Source organism: Phoca vitulina, unplaced genomic scaffold, assembly GCF_004348235.1.
Source record: "Phoca vitulina isolate PV1807 unplaced genomic scaffold, GSC_HSeal_1.0 scaffold18, whole genome shotgun sequence".
Classification (NCBI taxonomy): Eukaryota; Metazoa; Chordata; class Mammalia; order Carnivora; family Phocidae; genus Phoca; species Phoca vitulina.
Window position 1 is genome coordinate 10,035,854 of NW_022589721.1, and position 24,499 is coordinate 10,060,352.

Genomic DNA, 24,499 nt, shown 5'->3' on the forward strand with positions numbered 1-24,499 from the left:
AATGTAAATAAAATATAATTAATATATGTGTCATAGAAATACAGCCTTGACAACATATCTCTACCACTTCTATGAAGACACTGGCCCCAGATGTAAAATATTTATTTTCCAACTCCTATATTTATGCCATACATTTAAGCTCCTCATTCTCCACAAAAGTAAAAAGTAATGACAGAAATACACTGTAACAACATAATTTATTTCAAAAAGGATGTCACTTTTTCGTTTTTTTCCTTTTTGGTTTTGTTGACATCATGTTGATTAAAGAAGCCCTTGGATATAGATATTTTTGTAAAGTTTTCTATTAAGTTTGTACCACTTTTAAAATGTGTTATTCTCTAAGTACCAAGATACCAAGGAATAAAAATCCTCTTGTAGGGTATGAAACAAATTGCTCCCATTCAGATTCAGATTGATTTTGGCCTACAGCCCTACTTATTTAATTAAATGGGAGTGCATTATGCAGAGCTGTTAAGGAAGTCGTGTAGCAAAAAAAGCAAAGAAATGTAGCATGAAAAAACATTGTAAATTATATAGAAAGAGTTTTCACAGGAAGATGTGAGTATTGCAGGGTCGTCTATACAGAAAGTTATACTAAAAAGCATTCAACATACAAAGAGAAAACATGAGAGAAAACAGAAGAGTTGTAGGACAATGTAGAGGAAAGCTTAAAATATTGGGTGCTTTATTTGTAAAATAAAGTTGTCATGAAAAAGGACCTTGACTTCATTTCCTTTACCTCTAGTTAGTAGTGGTAGGGAGATCATTTCATAGCATTTAGCATTAGATTTAGTGTTTTGCTTTGTTTTTTTCATTCAAGGTAATTTAATAACTGTGGCATCAATAGAACTCAATTGAAAAAGTTAAAAATTTAAATCTGTGCACCAAGAAATAACTTTAGTTTACTTTAGTAACTGTTTTTCAGAATTGTAGGGAAAGGAGGTAAATGAATTAGAGGCCAAATTTCTAATTTATTAATTAAAGTATTTATTTGTGGTTGGCAATATTTGGTAAACATTATTTAAAGATATAAACAAAAAGTAACAAAATTGTCAAACTTTTTTTTTAAGATTTTATTTATTTATTTGAGAGAGAGAGATAGAGCACAGAAGGGAGGAACAGAGGGAGAAGGACAAGCAAACTCCATGCTGAGTGCAGAGCCCAACATGGGGCTTGATCCCAGGACCCTAAGATCATGATCAATAAATTCTGCTTTCTCTTCTAAAAAAAATTTAAAAAATAATAAATGAATGAAGGTCAACTTAGGACAGATATGTGCTGTATGTTGACATACTTATGAAATATAAACTATGTGATTTGAATTAAGACCTATAGAAATCAAGTTCATTTGATTAATTCTCATTTAGAGTCAGAGCTGCACAATAGTGCCCCTAAAAATTTATCCTCATAACCATGTATACAAATTTTGAAAAATACATAAACAAATTCTCAAATGTTCTGTCATCATCTGCAAATCATTTATGGAGAGCCATTGATGTACCATTTAAAAAAGAAATGACATCATTCTTTTTGACATCAAGTCTTTAAATCTTGATGAAATGACATCAAGATTTAAAAAATTACCTAAAAAGAGTTTAATGATTATATAATCCAACTTCATTTTCTTTATGAGTAAATTAAGATTCAAGGCTTTCAGCAATTTTTATATAATTAACCAGAGACATAACTGGGATTCAGTATATAACTTTAGATCTTCATCTTAATATTAGTGTCTCTCCTAATTTCTCTTATTGAAAAAAAAACAAACATATTTGAAGTTTGCAGTTTCCTATTACCATACATTCAATCTAGCCTCCAGAAATTTCCAACTATTGTCTGATTTTGCATTATCTATTCCTTGTTGGCTCTTCATATTTAATTTATGAACTATGCAATATCACAGGAGTTAAATCACAATGTGAGAGGTAGATTACTGAGAGAGAAAATTTACAACTAAAAGAAGAGAAAGATGCAAACATACATACAAATATTATACCAAGTACTGAAAATGATAAATATAGTCCCCATTGGCTCTCACATACTCTGGCAAAGTATAAAGATTGATTTTGGCAAGTACGTAAACATTTCCATATATGTATGCATATGTGTGTGTGGAATGTGTACCAGGAGGTTAGAATGGGGCAATTCCTGATTTAGCTTCAACGGAAGCATTAATTTAGCAGACATTAAGAGTTAAATGAATGTATGACAGATTAAGCTTCTTATAGGAATCATTTTCAAAAGAAATGTAGGGGAATCTATTTTGGGACTGTTGGACTCTTCAGACACAGCAAATATGTAAAAGGGGGACAGAGGGAAGTGAAGGAGATGGGTGAAATTATTTCCTTTGAGAGAATCCTTGTAGATCACTGAGTACCCTTTCCCTAGACTTTTTGAGGGAATGGTGGAAGAATGATACCTTCTGGTGTTAGTCTAGTGATTCAATGGGATCACTCAGTTATGAAATTTGTTTCATGCAGTTGGCACATAAAAAAGATTGGTGTCTATTCATGTCTGAGAAAGCTAAAGTCGAAATTACACAGGAATAAGATAAAACTGACATCTGTTGAGGAAATTCAGAGGGTGAGAGAAGAGAGTGCTTCTGTGTCGAGATAAGCCCTCTTTTTGTGTTTCTCAGAGCAAAAAAGAAAAAAAAAAAAGCACACCAATTTCTGGTTCACCAAGGAGGATCATGGGTTTTGGAGATTTAAAATAGCATCATTTGGGGATCTGTCAAGTAGAATACTTGAGGAGTAAAGACTACCCTAGCAGAAGCCTGGGGGTATCAAATGGCTGGAGACCAATTCTGGAAAGTGTCTATTTAGAATACAGATGCACCCCCTGAGGAAAGAGACTGTAGAAGAAATTGACCCAGCTGGAATCCCTGAAAAGACCCCAGCACTGCCCATGACAGAGTCAGCCTGAAAATCAGGACCAGAGAGTATGTAGCCAGTTTAGGACCGAGGTCAAGACCAATCCCTTTACCTCTTCTCTCCTCTACCTCTGTTTGATCTTAGTGAAACCTAAAACAGCAGCAAATAAGGAGTTTAGAAGAAAAAGGAAGAAAAGAGATGGAGAGATGGAAGAGTCAGTTTCAACCCTCTCCTTTATTTGCAAAAGTACCTGGCTAATAAGTGCTAGGATGGGAGAGAGGGAAGAACTTAAAATTCAGTGACATTTAGTATTTTGATTAATAGCTGGGGCTTGGTATACTAATTATAGAATTGAAACTGTGTCTCTAGTTTTATGGCTGAATTGCATCCCTCCAAAATTCATATGTTGAAGTCCTACCCCCAGTGCCTCAAGATGTGACTGTATTTAGAGATAAGTTGTTTAAAGACGTTCAGTTAAAATGAGTACTTTAGGATGGGCCGTAATCCAATATAGCTGATAACCTTACGAGGAAAGAAATTTTAGACATGGAAAGACAGAAACCAAGCATGAGTGTGCACAAGGGAAAGGCCATATGAGGACACAGCAAGGAGGTAACCATCTGCAAGCCAAGGAGGGAAGCCTCATAGGACATCAAACCTACCTACATCTTGATCTTGGGACTTCTACACTCTAGAATTTGTGAAAAATAAATTTCTGTTGTTTAAGCCATCCAGTCTGTGACATTTTATTATGGCAATCCTAGCAAACTAGTTCACCAGGTTAATGTGATCACAAGAGCTGAGTTGTCATCCTGGGTAAGATGTATCTTGAGGGTATCTTTCTTCTGGAATAAATTCTGGAAATTATTTATTAGAATCTATTAGTATATCCCACGGTGAAAACTAAAAGAAACCTGAGGCTTTCTTAAAACTTAACATGCATTTGGATATTTTGCTTTTTGCATATGGGTACCACACTGCCTGAATCAAAGGATGAATATCCATACAGAGAAAATGAAATCATGGAACATATGAAATCATGCCTCAGGTAGATGATCAGAACATAATCAGAAACATTCATCCTACTTCTTAAATACAAACTTACACCTTCTCAATATCTTTGTGGTAGGGAAAAGACAGATCTGTCCTACATGTCTGGCAGAGTAATCATGCTGAAGAAAACCACAAAAAGGAAAAAAAAAAAGAAGAGAAAAGAAATTAGTTTTCAAAGAAAATAATGTTTTAAAATTTTTAAAAGGGGAATGTCAGAATTTTGTTGAATGCTTTTATTTTATGGGTTTATTTTAAGCTGCATATGGTGGAGAGGGAAATCATAATTTTTCAAATAATTATAGATTCTAACATTATGAAATAAAGGCAGATCCTGCAGTATAATGATCATGTACAGTAAGTGATAAAAAATTAGTGGACAGTAACACAAAGATGAGGAACAATGGGAAAAATGATACTATATCATAGTCTCTCAGCTTATTTATTGTGATTTTTGAACATATTTTCTACTTTCTTACAATTGGAGAACACTAGCTCAGGTGTCATAAGAGGGCTGTCCACTGCACCTGCCGAGGCTACACAGTGCAGTAGCCCCTGGCCACTTGTGGCTTTTGAGAATTTGAAATGTAGCTAGTAAGACTGAAAAACTGAATTTTTAATTTTATTTTATCGTAACTAATTTTAATTTCAACTTAGAAATAGGTACCATGAAATATTTTTCCATTAAATGCAATCTTATTGTTTTGGTACTACATTTTAACTGTTGCATTTATGTAAGATGTAGTTTTGTAGTGAAAGTGTTGGAAGCATACATTATGATGTGTTTATTGGAATATTTTATGCAGACAGTAAGAATTACAGTGAAATCCAAGTAAATAACAGTTGCTAATACATTCAAATGTTGTACTTATTATTATAAGTAAATTATTCCTCTAGCCTATTAAAAATCAATTCTTCCCATTGAAAATTTAATGTTAAGTATGAGTTGTTCTGTAAGTGTAAAATACATTTAGATTTTTGAGACTCAATTGAAAAATATAATGTAAAGTATATCATTAATATTTTACATTACTGTTGAAATGTTAATATTTTGGACATAATAGTTGAAATTAAATTTCATTTTGCCTGTTTCTTTTACTTTTTTATGTGGCTATAAGGAAATATAAAAGTAAGTGTGTGTGTGTGTGTGTGTGTGTGTGTGTGCGCGCGCGCGTATTACCACTGTAAGAAACTTTTGTGACTTACTGGCATTGCAAATAGTATATTAAGCCAAATAATTTTAGACTCGGGAAAAGTCTATTTTTCCATTATCAAATGATCTCAAGGTCCTGAAATACTAAGGAATCCGTTCAAGTTCACAGAGTGGAGGCTGTACCCAGATTTACCGACTTCTAGTCCAGTGTTCTTTCCAGAACAATACTTGTACAAAGGAAATCTTATTCCTGGTAATCTCTACCTCTCACTACCTTTGCAATCTGAGTTTTTATTGTTATTTCTTATTTAAACATCTGCTTCAGGAAAGAGTTAGCTGGCTTTCTGTTATGTTGATAAACTGGAAAGATAAGTATTTTCTTGGAAATTCAACATAAGTTTAGGAACACAAAATCTGGAGGCCCATGTTAGGGAAACTCTAACCAGTACTTGTTATGTTTTCTGTAGGAAAGAAGGATATATCCCAATGCAACAAAGTTGCTTTCTTGTTAGATCAACAATATAATGTTTTAATTTGACCTTTTCCAACAAAAGTACCCTGGGTATAATAAAACTATTGCCTTTCCTAAGAAAGGTGTTATACTTCTTTCACCTTAAGCTGTTTTATAGCTACAGATTCCTTCTTGGGTTTTCCAATAACAGTCAGTAGTACCTGATCTAATAAAAAATCAGCCTATAACAGCAGATGATTTTGTTGTTTGTTTTACCCCGCAGACATATGGTAGAGCAAGGAAGATACTCTGCTGGTATCTTACATGGTTAATTTGTAAGACACTTGTCTGTTAAATATTTGATATAGCCTACTGGGACTAATTTTCATTATAATATCTACTGTATTGAAACCTTTGTTAAACGGAATCCTTTTTTTTTTTTTTAATCAACAAACAAGCACTTACATTATGTCATCAAATAAATGTGAGTCTCCAACTAATTATGGTGAAAAGTTGAGATATTTTCATTTCAAATAATATCCCTATTATACATAACATGCTTGAAATTGCCTTCCAAGTCATTTTTAGCAAAACAATAAGGATGATGAGGCTTCTCCTGCTGCTGCTGCTAATAGTAATAATAGCTAACATTTTATATAATGCTTACTCTCTGTCCGACACTATTCAAAGTGCTGCCCATATATTAACTAACTTAATAACTGGCATCATTGTTTTAGGAACATGTCACTTCTAATCAAGGACAGGGTATTTCCACAATTTTCAGTTACTTTTTTCACCAAATTTGATTCTCAATGAATTTTAGCCTTTTCTAAAAATAACAAATCTATTCTACAAATTTGCAAATTTGAGGGTAATGAAGGCTGGAGTTCATAGCAGATTTAGAACAGACTTTAAAAGCAAAAACTCTTCAGGGTTCAGACCTGGTTCTGCTATTTTCTAATGTGACCTTGGGCTTCATAGTTTTTTTCGACAGGGCTGCCATTAGCTGAAACAGGACATCTGAGTGAATCAGACAAATAAGCCCCTTTCTCTAGGTGATGTGGGATCAGGCACGGGCTGAACCAGATGTGAACAGCCCCCACTTGCCACCTAGCCTGAGTGTCCTTGTGCAAGGCAGGCCTGCATCACTTGTCCCAGGGTCTTTGTTTCTCGTTTGGTAAAGTAGAGACGATAATACAATCTCTGGGATATTGTGAGGAGTACATGAGACAATGTGTATGCACATACTTTGTAAATTGTGACACATGCATACGAACTTATAACATTCAATCATTTGTTCAACATTTGTTTGGCACCTATAAAATGGTAAACTCTGGAGATGCAGGGATAAAAGGACACAGTCACTGTCTTTAGGGAGTCACAAATTATAAAACCAGGTAACTATAAAACAATGCAGAATTTGTTTTCTAGCTTTTAAATAGTAGATAGAATATTTATATTGCTCATATCTTTTAATTTGCAGATATGTGTTATTCTTTTAAGTAAACAATCTATCTTTTTAAAGTCATCCAATAGTAATAGACAGTAGTATTTTTTGCTGGTCACTTTGAATTTGTCATGAACCAGAGGTCTGAGTGATATTAAGAACACCGAGTAACAGCTGGTAGGGACTAGAAACTGAATTGTGAATGTTGGTCACTGGTAGTATCTAGAAGGTGCCCTGTTGTGACAGATATGAGCCACTTGTTATATTTTGGGGCAATCCAGTGAGTCTTCAAAGAGATGAGGCAGGTCAGGAGTCAGAAGGCAGTGCACATGCTCTTGGCCCAATGAGAGTGGCTATTTATTTACCAATCATACTATTTCAACATTTTAATAACCTGTGCAGCCACAGTACATAGACTAACATAGTTTTATACCATAGATATCACATCACCATTCTAACCTACAACTACTCTGCATCCCTTATTACTCAAGTCAGATGCCAAGTGTTCTGAGAGTTTTCCTGGACCATGTATTCCCCTTCACTTCCCATATGAGCTTGTATTTTCTTAATTATAATACTTCATAAATTGTTTTTCTTTTCATGGAATATTCACTCATCTTTTCACAGACTAGACAGGAAACTCTGAATTCAGGGACTGAACTGAACTGAACTGGACTGGACTGAACTGAACTGAACTGGACTGAACTCGGGACTGTGTAATTTGCAGAGCCTAGCTCAGTGTCTGCTACAAAGTAAGTGCTCCGTAGTATTTTTGTTGAACAAAAGTGGACAGGTAGTAAATGATGGAATAAATGTGTCATAATAATCTCAAATGGGGCTTTGATCTAAAAAAATATTTTAGTTTAATTAAATAACATTAGCAACATGCCTGCCTCATTTATACTTGAGTTAATTACATAAATGAAGAAAGATCCGGATATGTAATAATAAATTTATTGTCACATGAAGCTAATCCTTCCATTTATACCTTCTAGGATCATTTCCCAAAAGGTGTCCTGAGGAAGAGCAGGTCCTAAATAAGCTTAAAAGGTATCATTTGCTTAAATCAAATAATTCAACTTAAATTTGTTTAACCCAGTGATTGTGGAGCTTTTTGGGCCCCAAAATTGACCTTGTGTGACCACCATTGCCATACAACTTTAAACTTAAGGAAAATCCTATTTTTTTTTTTAATCATTTGAAGGAATTTTTTCTGAATTGCCTTTAACTATTTCTGGATATCTGTGAATTTGAATTAAAAAGTCTAGGAATTTTAATTATGTGATGTTATTTTCAAATGGCATGGTAAAACTGCCTATGAAATGAATGTAAGGTCCACAAGCATTGCCTCAGACTCCATTTTTCATACTGACATGGAAGAATCAATCATATACAGTGTGTTTGATTGCTTGTACTTGTTGTGCTTGATGGAATAAGCCCTTTGAAGGCCATCTTGTGCAATTATTAAATCATTACTAAAGACAAAATCACCTGTTCAATATACTTGTCATTGCAACAGAATTTATAAAACACTGAATTCTGTTTGCTAAACACCAACTTAATCAATTATCTTTTGTTATATGCTCATCCTTAGGTGATGTAACAAAATTGCCCTCACTAGGTAAATGTTAGCATATAAGAATTCTTAATATGAGTAAAACTCTATCATATATATTTTTATACAAATGAATACTAAATAGAACAATACTGAATCACCATGAGGTATGACCATAAAATGATGGCAATTTTTGTAATCTACCAGATGTACTTTGAAATACAAGAAATTCAAACAATTATAAACAAAAGTGTTATTCATGAATTCATTACATTATAAAATTTTAAAATACTTGATAGAAATTATATTAACTGAAAATACTAACCCAAAGTTGGTTGGGATAAGATACTAAATATTATAGACTTACATATTTTTTTAAAAAATCAATTTGTAATTGTAAATGTAGCTTAAAAAACATTATTAAGTCAGTACAGAATACATTTTAAACTTATGTAGGAAATATAATACGTGTATTTCTTTGAGGAGATCAGTTTTGAACTTAATAATAGCTGGACTATTTTGAAAATCTAAAACATTTGTATTTCTTGTTACTATTAATCTTGATACTGTGGACTTTCCTCATTCTTTGAGCCCTTGAGGATCCCTTTGATTTCAGAGAGTTCTTATACAACTTTGACTGAATATTACATTTTTTTAAAAGTTCATATCTAGATATTAGTCTTAAGAGTTATGGTGAAAGAGAATATGAAATATAAATTTCAAACAGTTTCTTTTTCAGATCAGGAGGCAAACTTGGAAGACATAGTTAATAGAGCTTTACAAAACCTATGATTAGTGAAAACTAGGACATGACACAAAAAAAACTTTCCCACTGTCTGATAGGAACAGAAAGTGTAAGCTGCCCTATTGTGTAAAAACTCTCATGGAGGATGGAAGTTAGATATAGTACAAGCATCTATATAAATCTGTTAAACTATACTTGCTATAGGAATTAATTCTGAAATTGTACATCATTGACTTATGGAAAAATGTAAGCCCCTTAAAGATATATCCAGATTCAATAGAGCACCAGAATCATATGTGTCCAGCAAGTGGGTAGTTTTACACTTTACTGACCAATGGGTATTGGGTAGTAGATAAGTAGGAGTGAATTAACACAGAGCCAGGACCCTGCCATGGGGTCATTATGGTAAGGGAAAAAGAGAATTTATAGTAGAAAATGAGGCTTAAAGAGCTTTAGCTAAAGAGTAGATGGGAAGACCCAGCAAAAGGTGTCACGGAGTAGAGTCAGAAAGGTGGACAACTTACCATGCTTAAAGAGCATACCACAAGTTGCCTTGTGGATACTACCAGTAGATGTCTACAGGATTCCTAGTTACCAAGAAGTGACATCTCCATGGAAACTGGTTAATATTTATGAATCAAAGCAAGGGTTTAGATATGGACAGGCCATATCTGTCCCGTATTTTATCCCAACACTATTAGGTCTCACAGGCTATCACTTATATCTAGAAATTTTCTTTAAAAAAGAAGGAAGTGATCTAAACCCTGAAAGTTTGAGCTTTTGCCCCAAGGAAGTTGAGTTAACACAAAAGAGATGTTTTTCCTAGAAGAGACTGGCAAGTTTATCTTATCATTAACAGGAAAACATGAGCCAAATTAAAATGTTATACCAAAATGAATTTTTTTTCAGTTGTACAGTTGTCAAGCACTATATTTTAAACCTACTACTATATGTTTTAGAAAGTATCACCACTGGATATTTGATAATTATCTCCTACTCATAGTAGTTGCTGTATTTGAAAATAGTAATCTAAATCACAATCATTTTACTAAGATATTTCTGGATTCTTACAAATTCTATGAGATTATAACATAAGGTTAATATAATTTGCCTTTCACTTTTTAAGATATATCCACAAAGAGTTTATGTAAATGGATTAAACACCAGCCTAAGAAAGAACACTTAGCAAACCATAAAGATTTTATTTTAAGCATTAAATATTTTTTTTAAAGAAACAACCAAAATATTGGCTTAAGAAAAAAACACTTAGCAACTGAAAGCCTTAAAGATCTTTCTTTAAATAAAAATAAATGATATTTTCTTTCTCAACTATGTTGGAATCATTCTAATATCAATGTTATGGAGATTGATTCAATTCCTAGGAAAATAATGAAAATTTTATAACAGAATCTCCATATCATCTTTAATATACTGATTTCTGTGACTACTTCTTAAGTACATACATTCTTTCTCCTTACATTTTCTTGCTGTACTTTGCTTAAAAATCCATCGTCACTATCACTTGCCGGTAGCGGCTGACAGAGGCCCCCTCCCCCGCCATCTATGGGTGGTGGGAGAGGAACCATGAGAGACTATGGACTCTGAGAAACAAACCGAGGGTTCTAGAGGGGAGGGGGGTGGGGGAGTGGGTTAGCCTGGTGATGGGTATTAAAGAGGGCATGTTCTGCATGGAGCACTGGGTGTTATACACAACAATGAATCATGGAACACCACATCAAAAACTAATGATGTAATGTATGGTGATTAACATAACATAATAATATAAATAAATAAATAAATGTAAAAGAAAAAAAAATCCATTGTCACCTGGTTTTAAGTGATCCTCTTAATCAGAATCTGAGTGTAATGTTTCCAAAATACCTTTTTCTCCTAGATGACAGCCATCAATAACTCTGGGTAGTCTCTGTGTTAATGCATATAGTTAACTCACAACCAGAATAAAAGGACTATAAAACAGTGAGGTGAGATAAATGAAATATTATTCCTAATATTCTACCCTATATCTAAATTCTCATTTCATATATTAAAACTTTGGTTCAACTCTAAATGCAGTCAGTCATATGGCTTAATTTTAATTCATAAATGTTAAAATGTTTAGCAAGATAAAGTATTTTACTAGAAATTATTGTTTGACTAATGTTAAGCAAAAATGAATCACTAACATTGTGTTTCTGACATACAATGCTTCACTCAGGTTACTAGTTGTGTTTCACAGTGAACTGTCTACTTCAGAGAAATTTGAAATGAAATAATAATTAGCCAGTTTACTGTCAAACACATCCACAAGTTCTGAACAGAATTTTGGTCTGAGGGATATATAGGAAGATTGGCATATAAGTTTTAAGGATGGGAATGAAAAAGTAAATATAGTTAGCTATGGAAGAATTTAATTCTATCATTATCAACTAATATGGTAAAAGGCCTTAAATGTTATATTGGCATGAACTATAAACATAAATTTACATCACAGAGGAAATGCTATAGGGAGTTTTTAATGGTTCTTTTAGACAGACCAATAGTTACTTAGACCATTTTGACTATTAAATATCTTCATTATCTCTAATGGTTGTGTAGACATTGTACTAATTACAACAATGAACTTCATAAACCAGACAAGTTCATTAAGCAAGAAGTAAAAGAAGTTTCTTTTTTTTTAACCTCAGAATAAAAGGAAAAAAGAGAATTTCAAGATGAAAGGAATGATTTAACCCTGAATGAGACTTGAAGGAAAAAAAAAGTGATGTTAATAATAAAATCAAAAGGAAATAAGGTACAAGATTAGAAGTTATTCTCAAACACTAAACACCAATGGAACTCAACATCTTATTCTCTCAAAACTCAGTAAATGAAAATAACTAGCTGACTTCCTAACCTTAAAATAATGCATTTTGTCTATTGTATGAAAAGGGGATTATTTTGAGATAACAATTCAAGTACAGTTTATGAATTTTCCCACAGTATGTACTCACTAAAAAATAAATAATATCTACAATAATATGAAATATACATAGAGAGACTATATCTCTTGAATTGTATTAGCAAAGCCCTGTCTATTGTCTTCACCAGGAAAATAGCCTAATTGTCCATGTCCAACATTCTTATTAAACTATGTACACCTAAATTATCTGAACCAAAAGTTTTGATCTTCTCTTACTATGTCACAGTCCTACCTCCAACCTTGAATCCCAATGACTCACATTGATAGTTATCAAATTAAAGGAGGAGTTTTGTGATTAGAATGCTGGGATGGGATTCCTTGTGCTTTATTATAAATGGATATACCAAGGTACACAAAGAAAAACTGATGCCTAAGCAAAATTAGAAAAAAAATACAGCATTACACAGATTGCTTTGATGTTGTGCTTTATTTTTAAATTTGAACATTATTTTACAAATTGTTATGAGTTTTTATAACATAACTGAGTTTATTTTTTAAAATTTCATTTTAAAATTGTGTTCTAAGGAAAAGCCCTTTTTTCCCTGGAGAAGTGGGAATGTACTTATAAAACGTAGGATTTTTCATTTTTACATGTGGTTCCAGGATTCAGATTTATGTTTGATCACAATTTTTAAACTATTTCTATCTCATGGTTAGAAAGTATATTTCTCACCCATTTCCCATGGTTGATTATTTCTTTCCACTGAAGCATCTTTATTCACTGAATGTCTGACTTTTACTCATAGAAATCCTAATACATTTTTAATTGCACAATAATTATGTGTCTACCAACTGTGCCTTTTTTTTCCACTGATGGAGAAACCAAGGCTCAAACAACTCAGATAGCAATTAGTAACCTCACAAACTCCAATTCTTAGTCTTTCCCTTATAGATTATCCTGGGCCCCTGATAATCTTATTTATCTTTGTTCGGTAACTCTGCACTCACGTTTATGTCAAAACATTCCCAAATCTAAGAAATGGATACTCCTCCAAAGTTGTTTTTCACTTAAATTATGTGCATCTAAAATGTCACAGGCTTCTGTATAACTGAGGTTTATGGCAGTGCATTTTCAATACAATTTGAAAGTTCCATTCATTAAATATGTTTTTCTCACCAAAAAGACACACAGCTGATCCCAAAAAGGATGACAACCTCTTTGAGAAACTATGTAATAAAATATTTTCCTTCCTAACTTTAAAATACACTGTATTTACTATTGATGTATCTTTGTTAAATTGAAAATAAATGTCTAGAAAATATTAACCTACATAAGAAGAATCACATAAACAAGGTTATGGAAGAAAAGGAAAAGTCAAAATGTGATAAAATCTGTAAGAATTTAGAAAACATAATCTATAATATAGAAATTCATATATTTGGGTAATTGGAATTAATTATATGCTGCACTTTCTAAACTTACATACCAAAGACAATTTTGTGATTATCTACAGCTATAGCATCTTAGTACATTAAGAAAATGTGAAATGTTGAAAAACTTAAAATGAAAAATGTTGTAATAATATTTCATAGTTGAATAATGGAGACTGATGGGTAAAAACATAATACTTTTAAATAAACACCATTTAGGGTTAAGGTTTTATGTATTGGACAATTGTCATCTGAAAATCTCTTTCCAATTTAGAAATTAAGAACACATGATCAGATATTCATAGAAATGGAAAATAAATAGATTTTAGGTTTATAATAAAAATCAAATGACAATGCTATGGAGGTTTCAAAAAATAAATATGAGGACTTCCAAACACCACAGATAAGAAAAATTACACCACTTATGTGTGACATAGCACAATTCAAGTTCTCATTAGAAGAGGTTTAATGAAACTTGAATGCAGGAAGAATTTTAAAAACAAAGACTAATATAGTAAAATGATATTAAAATAAGTTTCTTGGGGGGAGAGTTGAAAATTAAAGAGAAAAATATTTTGAAACATAGAGATAATAATAGGGTTTTCAAAGAAGGGATTTCCAATACAAATAAACCCAGGGGGAGAAAAGAGTCAGTTTTATTTTAGATAGAAGTGGACATATTCAGTGTGGGATCTGGGAAGGGGGAAGCAATTTGCATATCAAAGGCAATTTATTTAAATCAAGACGTTTCTGAGTATTTTTGAGTTAAAATAGAGTTACATTTGTTAGCGTGTTATCCACTACCTCTACTTAACCCTATTTAAATTATATCTGAACCAATAAGGAAGCTAGCTTCTAACACAATTTACGCTCTATTGAGGAAGGCGTGTTAGTGTGTCTATGTGCCTACGCCATCCATGATGGGACACACAGCTAATGCCATTCAGGAACCTTTAGTAAGCTTGCAGTTAATTTTCAAGGTTTTTTATAAAGAACACAGGTTAAACAGAAATGCTACGGAGAAAATAATCAGTCTGTGGAAACCTAGAGCTTCATTAAAACATTAAATTAATTCAAAATAAAAGGTAACGGTAATAATCGCTGGGTACTCAATAAGTATTTGAGTTATTAAGAAACTGTATTATATGGAAACCTGGTTATGACTTCTGTACAGTAATTTTTGTTCTCTTTCATTGGCTTTAATCTAGATACCAGTGATATTAAATGGTAGCCTAGTACAATGTAAAACAGGATGATTAGCATTTCATGCTAGGGCATGTCTTTCAGGTTGTCAGAATTATGAATTTTACAGCTATTTAAGCTTGCTTCTTAGAGGGTTTTCTCTTTTTTAGCCCAATTTTGTTTATAGTTTCAAGAATTACTTCTCCAAATGAATTTATGTTGCTAGGTAAAATGTTATTTGGACATAATGCAGTTAGAAAAATCAGGCCGTAATCAGGAAAGTTTTAAAAGGATACATGTAAAGGTGGATTTTTATATAATAAAACTTTTCCTTGATCATATTATAAAGTCATAGCTTCCATTTTCTTAGGCCACTTTATTTCCTCTACATTATGTAGATATAGATTACACCAAAAATTACCCTCTTTTGAACTCCTTTTCCTGAAGAAAATTGAAAAAATGCATACCCCATAAAACACTTCCTTTCTATTTTACTGCAGTGAATTCACTGTGAGGCTCTTTTTCACTCCTGAAACCAGATAGGCAATGCCAGAAAATCAAATTGAACCTGAAGGTACTTATAAAAGTCAATTTAAGATCAGCAAGTAGAATATTGAAAATAATAATTAAATACACAAATCTACTGGCAGCTTTGCCCTATTACCTTATAATGCAAAACAACCCTATCTAGGGATACCAGTTTCATGAAACCATACTACATAAAGCAAATGAAGTATCATTTTATTTTTGAGATAGATCATGTTTTTTCCTCCAGGTTATGCATTTAAACATAAAATACTTTATTTCTATTCAGATGAGGAAAAGCCATCTGACTGAAAGATTTCATGAATCTAGAAGAAAAGATCACCACATGAGTCAAAGATGAGAGTCTTTTGAATTCCTGCCATGCCATCTGTTTTAACTCATTGCAGAGGAATTAGAGCCAAAAAATCATACGGCTGGAAAGCCCCGAAAGGAAGGGGTCAACCCAGAGAGATAAAGAAGCTCCACAACAATTTTTTTTTCAATAGAAGAAGTCCTCTGATTCCTGAAGGACACAAAAATTTTAAATATTGAAATTGGAAATTCAACAAAATATTATTTCAAAATTTAAAAGTGACAATGGCTGAAACTGGTAAGATTCAAGTTACTATGCTCTGGACAGCTATTTTTAATAAAACATATAAAAGTAATTTTCTATGCATATTTAATTTTCAATTTTAAAATACAGTATTTTATGATGAGTAATGTATTCAGTTATGAGAAATGCATAGATTTAAGAGCATATTTGCATTCCTGCTTCCATTCAAATTAACTACATTAGCAATAGAAATTATAGATTTTTCTACAGTGGGTTTTGTCTAAAATCTTTACTTTTAAGTTATTATTTTAGGGATTTTTATTACAGTAATACCCAATACACTATTATAAATGTCAAAATACCAATCACATTAATCTGTTACTACTATTGTCAGAAATCTTATTGATAGGACGCCTATCGATAGGTTACTGGTCTTCAAAATATGAATTAATTGTTGAAATTTGTATTCCAGAAAACAGTATGTGGCCTAATAACATTTTAGCTATTAACTATAAGCTACCTAAAGTCACCATATTAAATTTGTAAAGTGCCTAAGACTTAAGACTACTATAAAGGAAAACATTAAATGAAAAAAGAAAAACAGATAAATGGAAAAATGTAACTATGGCAGTGCTCACAATTCCCTTCACAGGAGCTGATACACTACTGAGAATGAAATGAATTATTTACATAAGTAGTCTGAGGATAAAGTACACTAAACCCACATAATATTAATAAACATTGTAGAAGCTACATTTTCATTAACACTTCATCTTCATAATAATCTTGTTCTAAATAGAGTTTTTTTCAAGTTAATACATCAAATACTGTATCCCACTTATTCAAAATTATGCCTGTTAATAAAAACAATGGATAATAATCCTAACAAGGTTAATTAAACTAGCAATAGCAAACACACTGTATATGAAAATGGATTTCAATTGATGGAGAGCCTATTTACAACTGCAGGTTTTCTTCAGTGTTTTGTGGTACAGCTTTAGGAAGCATGTCTATTTGCTGAAGCACTTTATTAAAGTAAAGCATGACATCTGTTATATATTATCTTTTAGAGGTCATAATATTCTTTATTTTGAGCACTGTGCTATAAAAACCAACTTTTCTACTGTAATTTAGTTATTATCACATTATTGCCTCAGCAAGGGGATGACCATTTTTGCTTGTTCAAATTACCATTTATTAATGCAAAAGATATTTTGCTTCTATCGCAAAATCCAGCTGTATATACCAAAATCATTTCACATATCAAAAGAGACAAAGGAATTCATTAAACATACCTTGATATGGAGCACTAAATCCACGGTATCGGTGATTGCTGTCTGTAACAAAATGCAGTCTGAGCCAGTTTTTGTTGCTGATAATTGGTGGTGGTATATTCATTCCAGATAACCTGAATTATAAAAGACAACAACAAAAAAATTCTTAAAAACTTTTCAGCAGTAAATGTTTTCACTGAATTGGGACCCCGAAAAATGTCTACCTGTATACAATATTCATGACATTTCATTTTTAATTTTTAAATACGAAAAAATTAGTTATTTTATGCATAGGAAATCAATCATAGAATGGTGCAACTCCAAATGTGCTTTCCAATCAGTTTGCATATATTAATAAAATAAACTGTGAACTGGATATAATTTTTGATTCACCCAAATTTATTGCCTAGATAATAATAAACATAATGGAGGCTGAGCTAATGGTGCTGGTCCTTATGCTCCTCAAGAATATATCGATATGGTATAGTTAGAAAATAGACTTCAAAGCAATTGATATACTCTTTCCACTTAATATATTTTCCACATTTCATATTCTATAGCAAATTTCCTAATTTCTTTTCATAGGGCAAGCACTCTTTTAATGTGATTTCCAATACTATAATTTTTTGTGATTAGCTTTCATTATAATATATACTTCTATAATGCACTAGAGGTCTGCCCCAATTAACAGACAGAAAACAGATTGTATTTTGGATGTATATTTATTCTCCATATATTTAGTCACAAAGGTACCATTTCATAGTCTCCTTAAGGCAAGGTAGTTAGAGTAAAACTTTGAAACTATGCCCCAGATACTGGTCATGGTCAACAGATGAAGTAACTCTCTTGTTCTATATCTTTTGAAGATTTCCAGGGAAGCAGTTTCTCTAATTTCATTCAATAAAGGAATATTACACCCATATAACCACTCACTTAAATCCTAGGTGTGTGCAATAAAGCCAAGGTAAAATAGTCTCAAAAGCTAGACTACTACATACTGAAGAAGAGTTATTCACTAAGGTTTCCTAATAACCAGTATAAGATGTATCTTTACTATTATTCAAAGCTTTTGCTTTTCTTCATCATACAGCAAAATAGCTGGTGTGTGTGTGTGTGTGTGTGTGTGTGTGTGTGTGTGTTGGGGGGTGTGATTACAACTCTTCTCTCAGTGCTTTGCAGGCAGTCACTCTAGGGGACCCGTAGGAGGAGACTGGAATATATGTTGTACACATTAATTACTGTCGAGATGCAGACATGGTGATCCAAGGACCCTTTATACAATATGTTCCCTTATTTCCCCCAAAACCTACTTTCCCATGATATTTTGGAACTAGCTATCACTTTCTGTGGATGACTATCTGCCATGCCATAGAAATATGAATTTTACCTTTACTGGATCATTGTGGGCAGATGTATACGCACAGGTGTGTAGAATGGTCTTCACAATATTACTGTGTGATCCAATGTTCATGATTCTAACATGAACAAGATGGGTTCTATCACATACATTTCTCATCCCTCTTTCCACTTTGGAACGCATCTTCTCTAACTTTTTCCTATTAATGCCCTATTTTCTCTTTTCATAGTGGTGACCCTATTTATTGGCTCCTTTTTCATATCTGAATTTAGCAAATAAAGATATGTATATAACTTTATGATGTTAAGACTCAAGTTTTAAATTTTTACTTCTTTACTTTCAAAACTATCCAAGTTATGTTTACCTTTGCTTGTTGGTTGGTTTGGTTTAAAAAGCAATTCAATGAGAAAGTATTTAGATTTGGTACAATTATATTTTCAATAGACTAGCATGTTTCATGCCAGGTTTTGATTTACAATTTGGTTCTCCTCACTTCCTTGATTTGATGCCCATAAATATCCATTAGGGAAAGTTTAAATTATTTTTGACAGTCTGCACACATTTCTAAGTATAATGAGACTATAATACATGGATGGTTGTAATACATTAAAGTACAGAGTTTGGAGAGAGGCCCTTAGAAGATCCAATAAATGAGAAACAACAAAGACATCAACAAAAGTAAGAGAGGAGAGAAGATGAAACAGGCAATAAAAAGGATAAACTTCCCATCTTTCCCAGGGACATCAAAGATAATTTCAGCAATAGAGGGTAGAAAAGACAAGTAATAGCTACTATGGAACTATAGTTTGCAACTGAATTCACCTTCAGGAATTGAGAAAGGTGGAACTGAAGATATTAGAGTTGCAGTAGCTAGAGGCACAATACACATGAGATGGAGCAAATAATGGCAATTTAACAGGGGTGCAAATAAGAAGATATTCCTGACAGCCTCAGTGTTTCAGCTTATGAAGCAGAACTATAGGTAAGCCAAGACACTGAACCATAAAGCAAGTGCACCACAGTATCTCTCCTTCCAAATGACAGTCTGCTAGTATTGAATATTATTAAAGATAATTTACACAATATGGTTTTGTCTATGTCTTATAGAGCAATCTGGAAAATGCCTGTACATATTTCTGCACCATATTTCACATGCTATCAGGACATCTTAGAAATGGAGGACTTAGAATAAATGCTGCCTAGAAAGATTCCATTAAATTAATTTAGATAATTTATTAAATATGAAAGGAGATATTTCTTAAATATAACTCATTGTTAATCCTGATACTAAGGGTTGGAAATATAGTAGTAAATAAGACAGACAAGAGCCACAATCTTGCAAAGTGAAAATAAAGAAGGTAACATAGATAAATCAATAAGATAATTTCAGATGGTGGCAAATGATGTACAAAAACATTAAAGAGTAATATGATAATGTCTAGAAATGAGGTTTCACTTGTTCTAATGTCTTTTCCATTTTACACTCAAAACAGCCACACTCGTGATTATGTTTTAAATTGCTAAACTGGATTTTAGGAGAATTAAATCAAAGAAAATTATGATAATGATAAATGTCATAAATTTATAACCTACTATTGTTATTTGTATCCAAGAAGAATTCAAAACCTGTCTTTTGAAAAAAAGAAAACAACAAACAAACCTGTCTTTTGAGTAAATAATAAATTGGAATGGACATATTAAATTAATAATGACACCAAATTTCATTGCATATTCAATGTAGAAATACAATAATACAGTGTAACTTGCCAATATTAACCTTTACAAAATTTTTTATTTATATAATTTCCTGCAGAACTAAGTAACTAAATCATAAACTGATATTTACTTATTTCTTTTAGTAAACTAATATTTAAAATCACATGGAACATTCTCTATTGTAGATAGTGCCTTAAAGAACATGATTGTAATCAGTACAAAAAAATGAGTTAAGTGTAAGAAACCTGAGAGAATCACAGGTCTTTACCAGTTTTTAGAAGTGTCAAAATCTATTTTAAACCTAGGTCTTTGGTTTATAACTCTCTTTTCAGATCCTTATTGCTGTCATCCGTTGACCTCTGGTTCTCAAGTCTCTTAAAGTTAACACTTGCAACAACAGGTGTCCTCTTTGTGGCTTTAACATCTATTTTTTTTTTTATCTTTCCAATGCCCTAAAATCATTCACACCTAATGACCTGTCTTTCCTCATCTTTAGTACCCTCAGGCACAACCCAACCTCAAACCCATAATTATTCAAATCATCAAAAACCTCACTCTCCCAACATAGTTCTCCTGCACTCTCCTAATTTTACTTCTTTCTCTCTCTTGCCCTCTCTCCCTGTCTCCCCTTTTCCCTCTTTTACTTTTTTTGACCCCATTCTTTCTCTGGCTTCCTCCATTCTCCAAGATTTTGTGACATCAATTGTCCTACTTTGACCTGTAAAAATTTCCTAAAATGTATTCTTTCATCTTAACTCAAGACCTTTCCGTGAATTTCTCTTTAAGGCTAAAATGTCTCTATATATGTTTTACCTTCATTTGCTTACTTAATCATTCTCAGTGAAGCCAGTCTTAAAGTTTCAAGGATGAGATAAGTACCAAATCTCCTCTGTCCTCACAGAGAACCTTTGCATAGTCTTATCACATCATTTATTATTTTGTATAGTAGAAAGTTTTCCATCCTCACTACTATTTACATTTCCTTTGAAGGTAGGTTATTAAATTCCTGGTGCTGAGCACAATGACTGATGAATAGTAGATGTACACTGATGTTATTTATCAAGAAAATACATGAACATAAGCTGTTTGGGCACATGCCCTCTTTTAGTACTTCTTATGGCACTTATCACAACATTCATATGATTATACTGTACATGTTCTATAGATAAGGCGTTAGAAGCAGGAACCACATTGGATTTATCTCTGAATCCATAAGCACATTTCAAATTATAGATAATGAACAGATGCTAATCAAATTGGGTAATATCCTATTACAACATTTCTCAAAGTGTGTTCTAATAAATATTAGCCACCAAAACTGCCTTTGGGGATAGGGGAAGTTACCCCAGTCAAAAAAGACTTTGAATTGTTGTTTTGTAACCATATGCCCCTTCTCTAGATTTTTTTGTAAAGTTTTAACACAGAATTTCTTAAATTTATTTCAACAATAACTCTCCCATTCCCATACTTTGACATAAAATCAAATAACATGTTGTACAATTATTTAATAGAACCCTTTCAAAAACCGCTAATTTTATGTATTCATTTGTGTCTGGATAGAAATGTGTTTCATAGTCCCAAGAAAAACCAGCATCTTTAAAAATAGTCAAACAAGAAAAACTCATAAAATCCCTATTATGTTCTACAGCCCATTGTAAGTTAGAAAATTATTTTAGCAACAAAATTTATCTACTTCTGGGATGACATTAAAGGCACTAATCTTCCAAGCCATGCAAGTCATGAGAACTGTGTGTGTGGAGTGTGCAGATATCCACACTGACCAGGCTGTGCTTTTTTTCAACACAGATGTGTTTGTGTTCTTGGTTAGGTATTTAAAAGTCACTGAACTGCAGAACACACAATCTTACGTGGTTTTAACAAGAGCATTAAGAAGCTGAGCATTGTATTATGCAGTCCAATTATTCAGAAGTCAGATGTTATGAAGTCTTTACAAAGCAAATGAGAGAAGTGGCTACACTAAATTTTCTTCTCTTTCTAACCCCTCCCTTTACTGACACCGCCCTCTTGCTCATCCCCATCTCTACCCTGACTTTCGCTTCCCACATATCCCCTATTTCCCTGATCTGTCTTTTAGACATTTTTCTTATAAAAATTGGATGCTGTAAAATAGTGTTATTTTTATCTAAACACAAGCTTCAGGAAAATCTCTTTATATTTCAGATATAATGTGTGTGTCTAGCTACCAAAATTTAATGAAGATGAAATAGAAAAGTTGAATAGTACTATAGCCATTTCAAAATTGAATTTGTAATTAAAAACTAGCAAAAAACCTCCACATCCAGATATTAATAGAGAATTCTACTAAACATATAAAGAATTAACAACGATTTTACCCATTATTTTCCAGAAAACAGAAGAGGAGGGAACACTTCTCAACTCATTTAACAAGGTTGGTATTACACTATTGATAAAACCAGACAAGGTCAGTACAAAAACAGAAAATAAATAAAACTAAAAAACAAAAACAAACAAAAAACTTCAGACCAATATCTCTCATAGATACAAAAACCTTCAGTAAATATTAGCAAATTGAATTCACCAAGGTATAAAATGAATTACACACCATGACCTAGTGAGATTTATTCAAATTATATAAGGCTGGCTCAATCTTTGAAAATCAATTAATATAATCCACCATATCAACAGGCGATAAAAGGAAATTTAATGATCAAATCAATAGACACAGAAAAAGCATTTCACAAAATCCAATATCCATTGATGATAAAAACTCTCAGCACCATGAGAGACTGGGTATTAAAGAGGGTGATGGGTATTAAAGAGGGCACATATTAAATGGAGCACTGGGTGTTATACGCAAACAGTGAGTCATGGAACACTACATCAAACACTCATGATGTAATGTATGGTGATTAACATAACATAATAAAATAAAATTTTTAAAAATGTTAAAAAAAAAAAAACCTCTCAGCAAATTAGGAAGAGAGGGAACATTCTCAACTGGATAAAGAACATGTACAAAAACCTATAACATCATACTTAATATTGAATTACTGAATGTTTTTTGTTAAGATCAGGAACACAGTACATGACTCTTATTCAACATTGTGCTAGAAGTTTGGTTGAGTCCATAGGCATGAAAAATAAATTAAAAGGAATATATCTTGGAAAGAAAAAAATTGTCCTTACTTAAAATGATATGATTATTTATGTAGAAAATCCCAAACAGTCTACAAAATAAACCCCTAGAACTAATAAGTGTATTCAGCCTGGTCGTTGGATACAAGATGAACTAAAAAAAAAATTCAATTTCTAAATAATAACAATGAACATGTGGAAATTGAAAAAAATACAATTGACAATTTTTTTGAATAAAATTAAATACTTAGGTATAAATCTAGTAAATCATTTATAGGGTCTGTATCAGGAAAATTTAAAAATGCAATAAAAAATCAAAGACATAAGTAAATGAAAAGACATGCCATGTCCCTGAATTGACTTATCATAGTAAAGATATTAATTCTCCCCCAAATAATCTACAGTTTTAATGCAATTCTTATTGAAACGCCAGGAAATTTTTTTTGTAGACACACACAAGGTAATTATAAAATGGACATGGAAAGGTACAGGACCCAGGATAGATAAAACAAATTTGAAAAAGAAGAATGAACTCCAAGTAAACAATAGCCTTTTCAATAAATGATGCTGGGACAATTGAACAACCATAGGAAAAAAATAAACCTCAGTCTAAAGTTCACACTTGAAAAATTAACCATCTATTTATGATTTTAAAAAGTCTCAGCAAACTGGTAAAATCAAGTATTCAACCTGATAAAGGGCATCCATGAAAAAGATACAGCTAATATAATTGTGATAATTTTTAAAGGTGAATAATTCAGTGCTTTCCCTGTAAGATCAGAAACAAATTATAGATGTCCACTCTCACCATTTCTATTCAGCATTGAATTGGAAGTTCCTGCTACTGCAATAAAGAAAAGTAAATAAAAGACATGCCAAAGGTAAAGAAAAGGGTAAAGTTGTCTTTGTTTTCAGAGGATATGACTGTCTATGTAGAAAATTTCTATAAATCTACAAAATGCTAGAAGACCTTATGAATGACTTTATCAAGATCTCAGGATAGAAAAATGAATGTATAAAAATCAGCTGTATTTCTGTGCCTTAGCAATGAGCAATTGAAAATTGATTTTTTTAATTATAGTATCACTTGCAATATCATAAAAATAATTGAAACAGGAATAAATATAACAAAATGTACATCATTTTTAATATGCTTTAAACTTCAAAT

General features: G+C 32.2%; 1 protein-coding gene across 7 annotated transcripts in view; it reads right to left on the reverse strand.

Annotated features, from left to right (window-relative positions):
• CSMD3 (CUB and Sushi multiple domains 3) overlaps nucleotides 1–24,499 on the reverse strand; it is a 1,192,082-nt gene that overhangs the window by 738,730 nt on the left and 428,853 nt on the right. For all 7 annotated transcript variants that reach the window (XM_032415697.1, XM_032415696.1, XM_032415695.1 and 4 more), the window contains exon 6: nucleotides 17,163–17,275. In XM_032415697.1, the coding sequence (XP_032271588.1) occupies nucleotides 17,163–17,275 (113 nt within the window). The remainder of the gene's footprint in view (nucleotides 1–17,162; nucleotides 17,276–24,499) is intronic.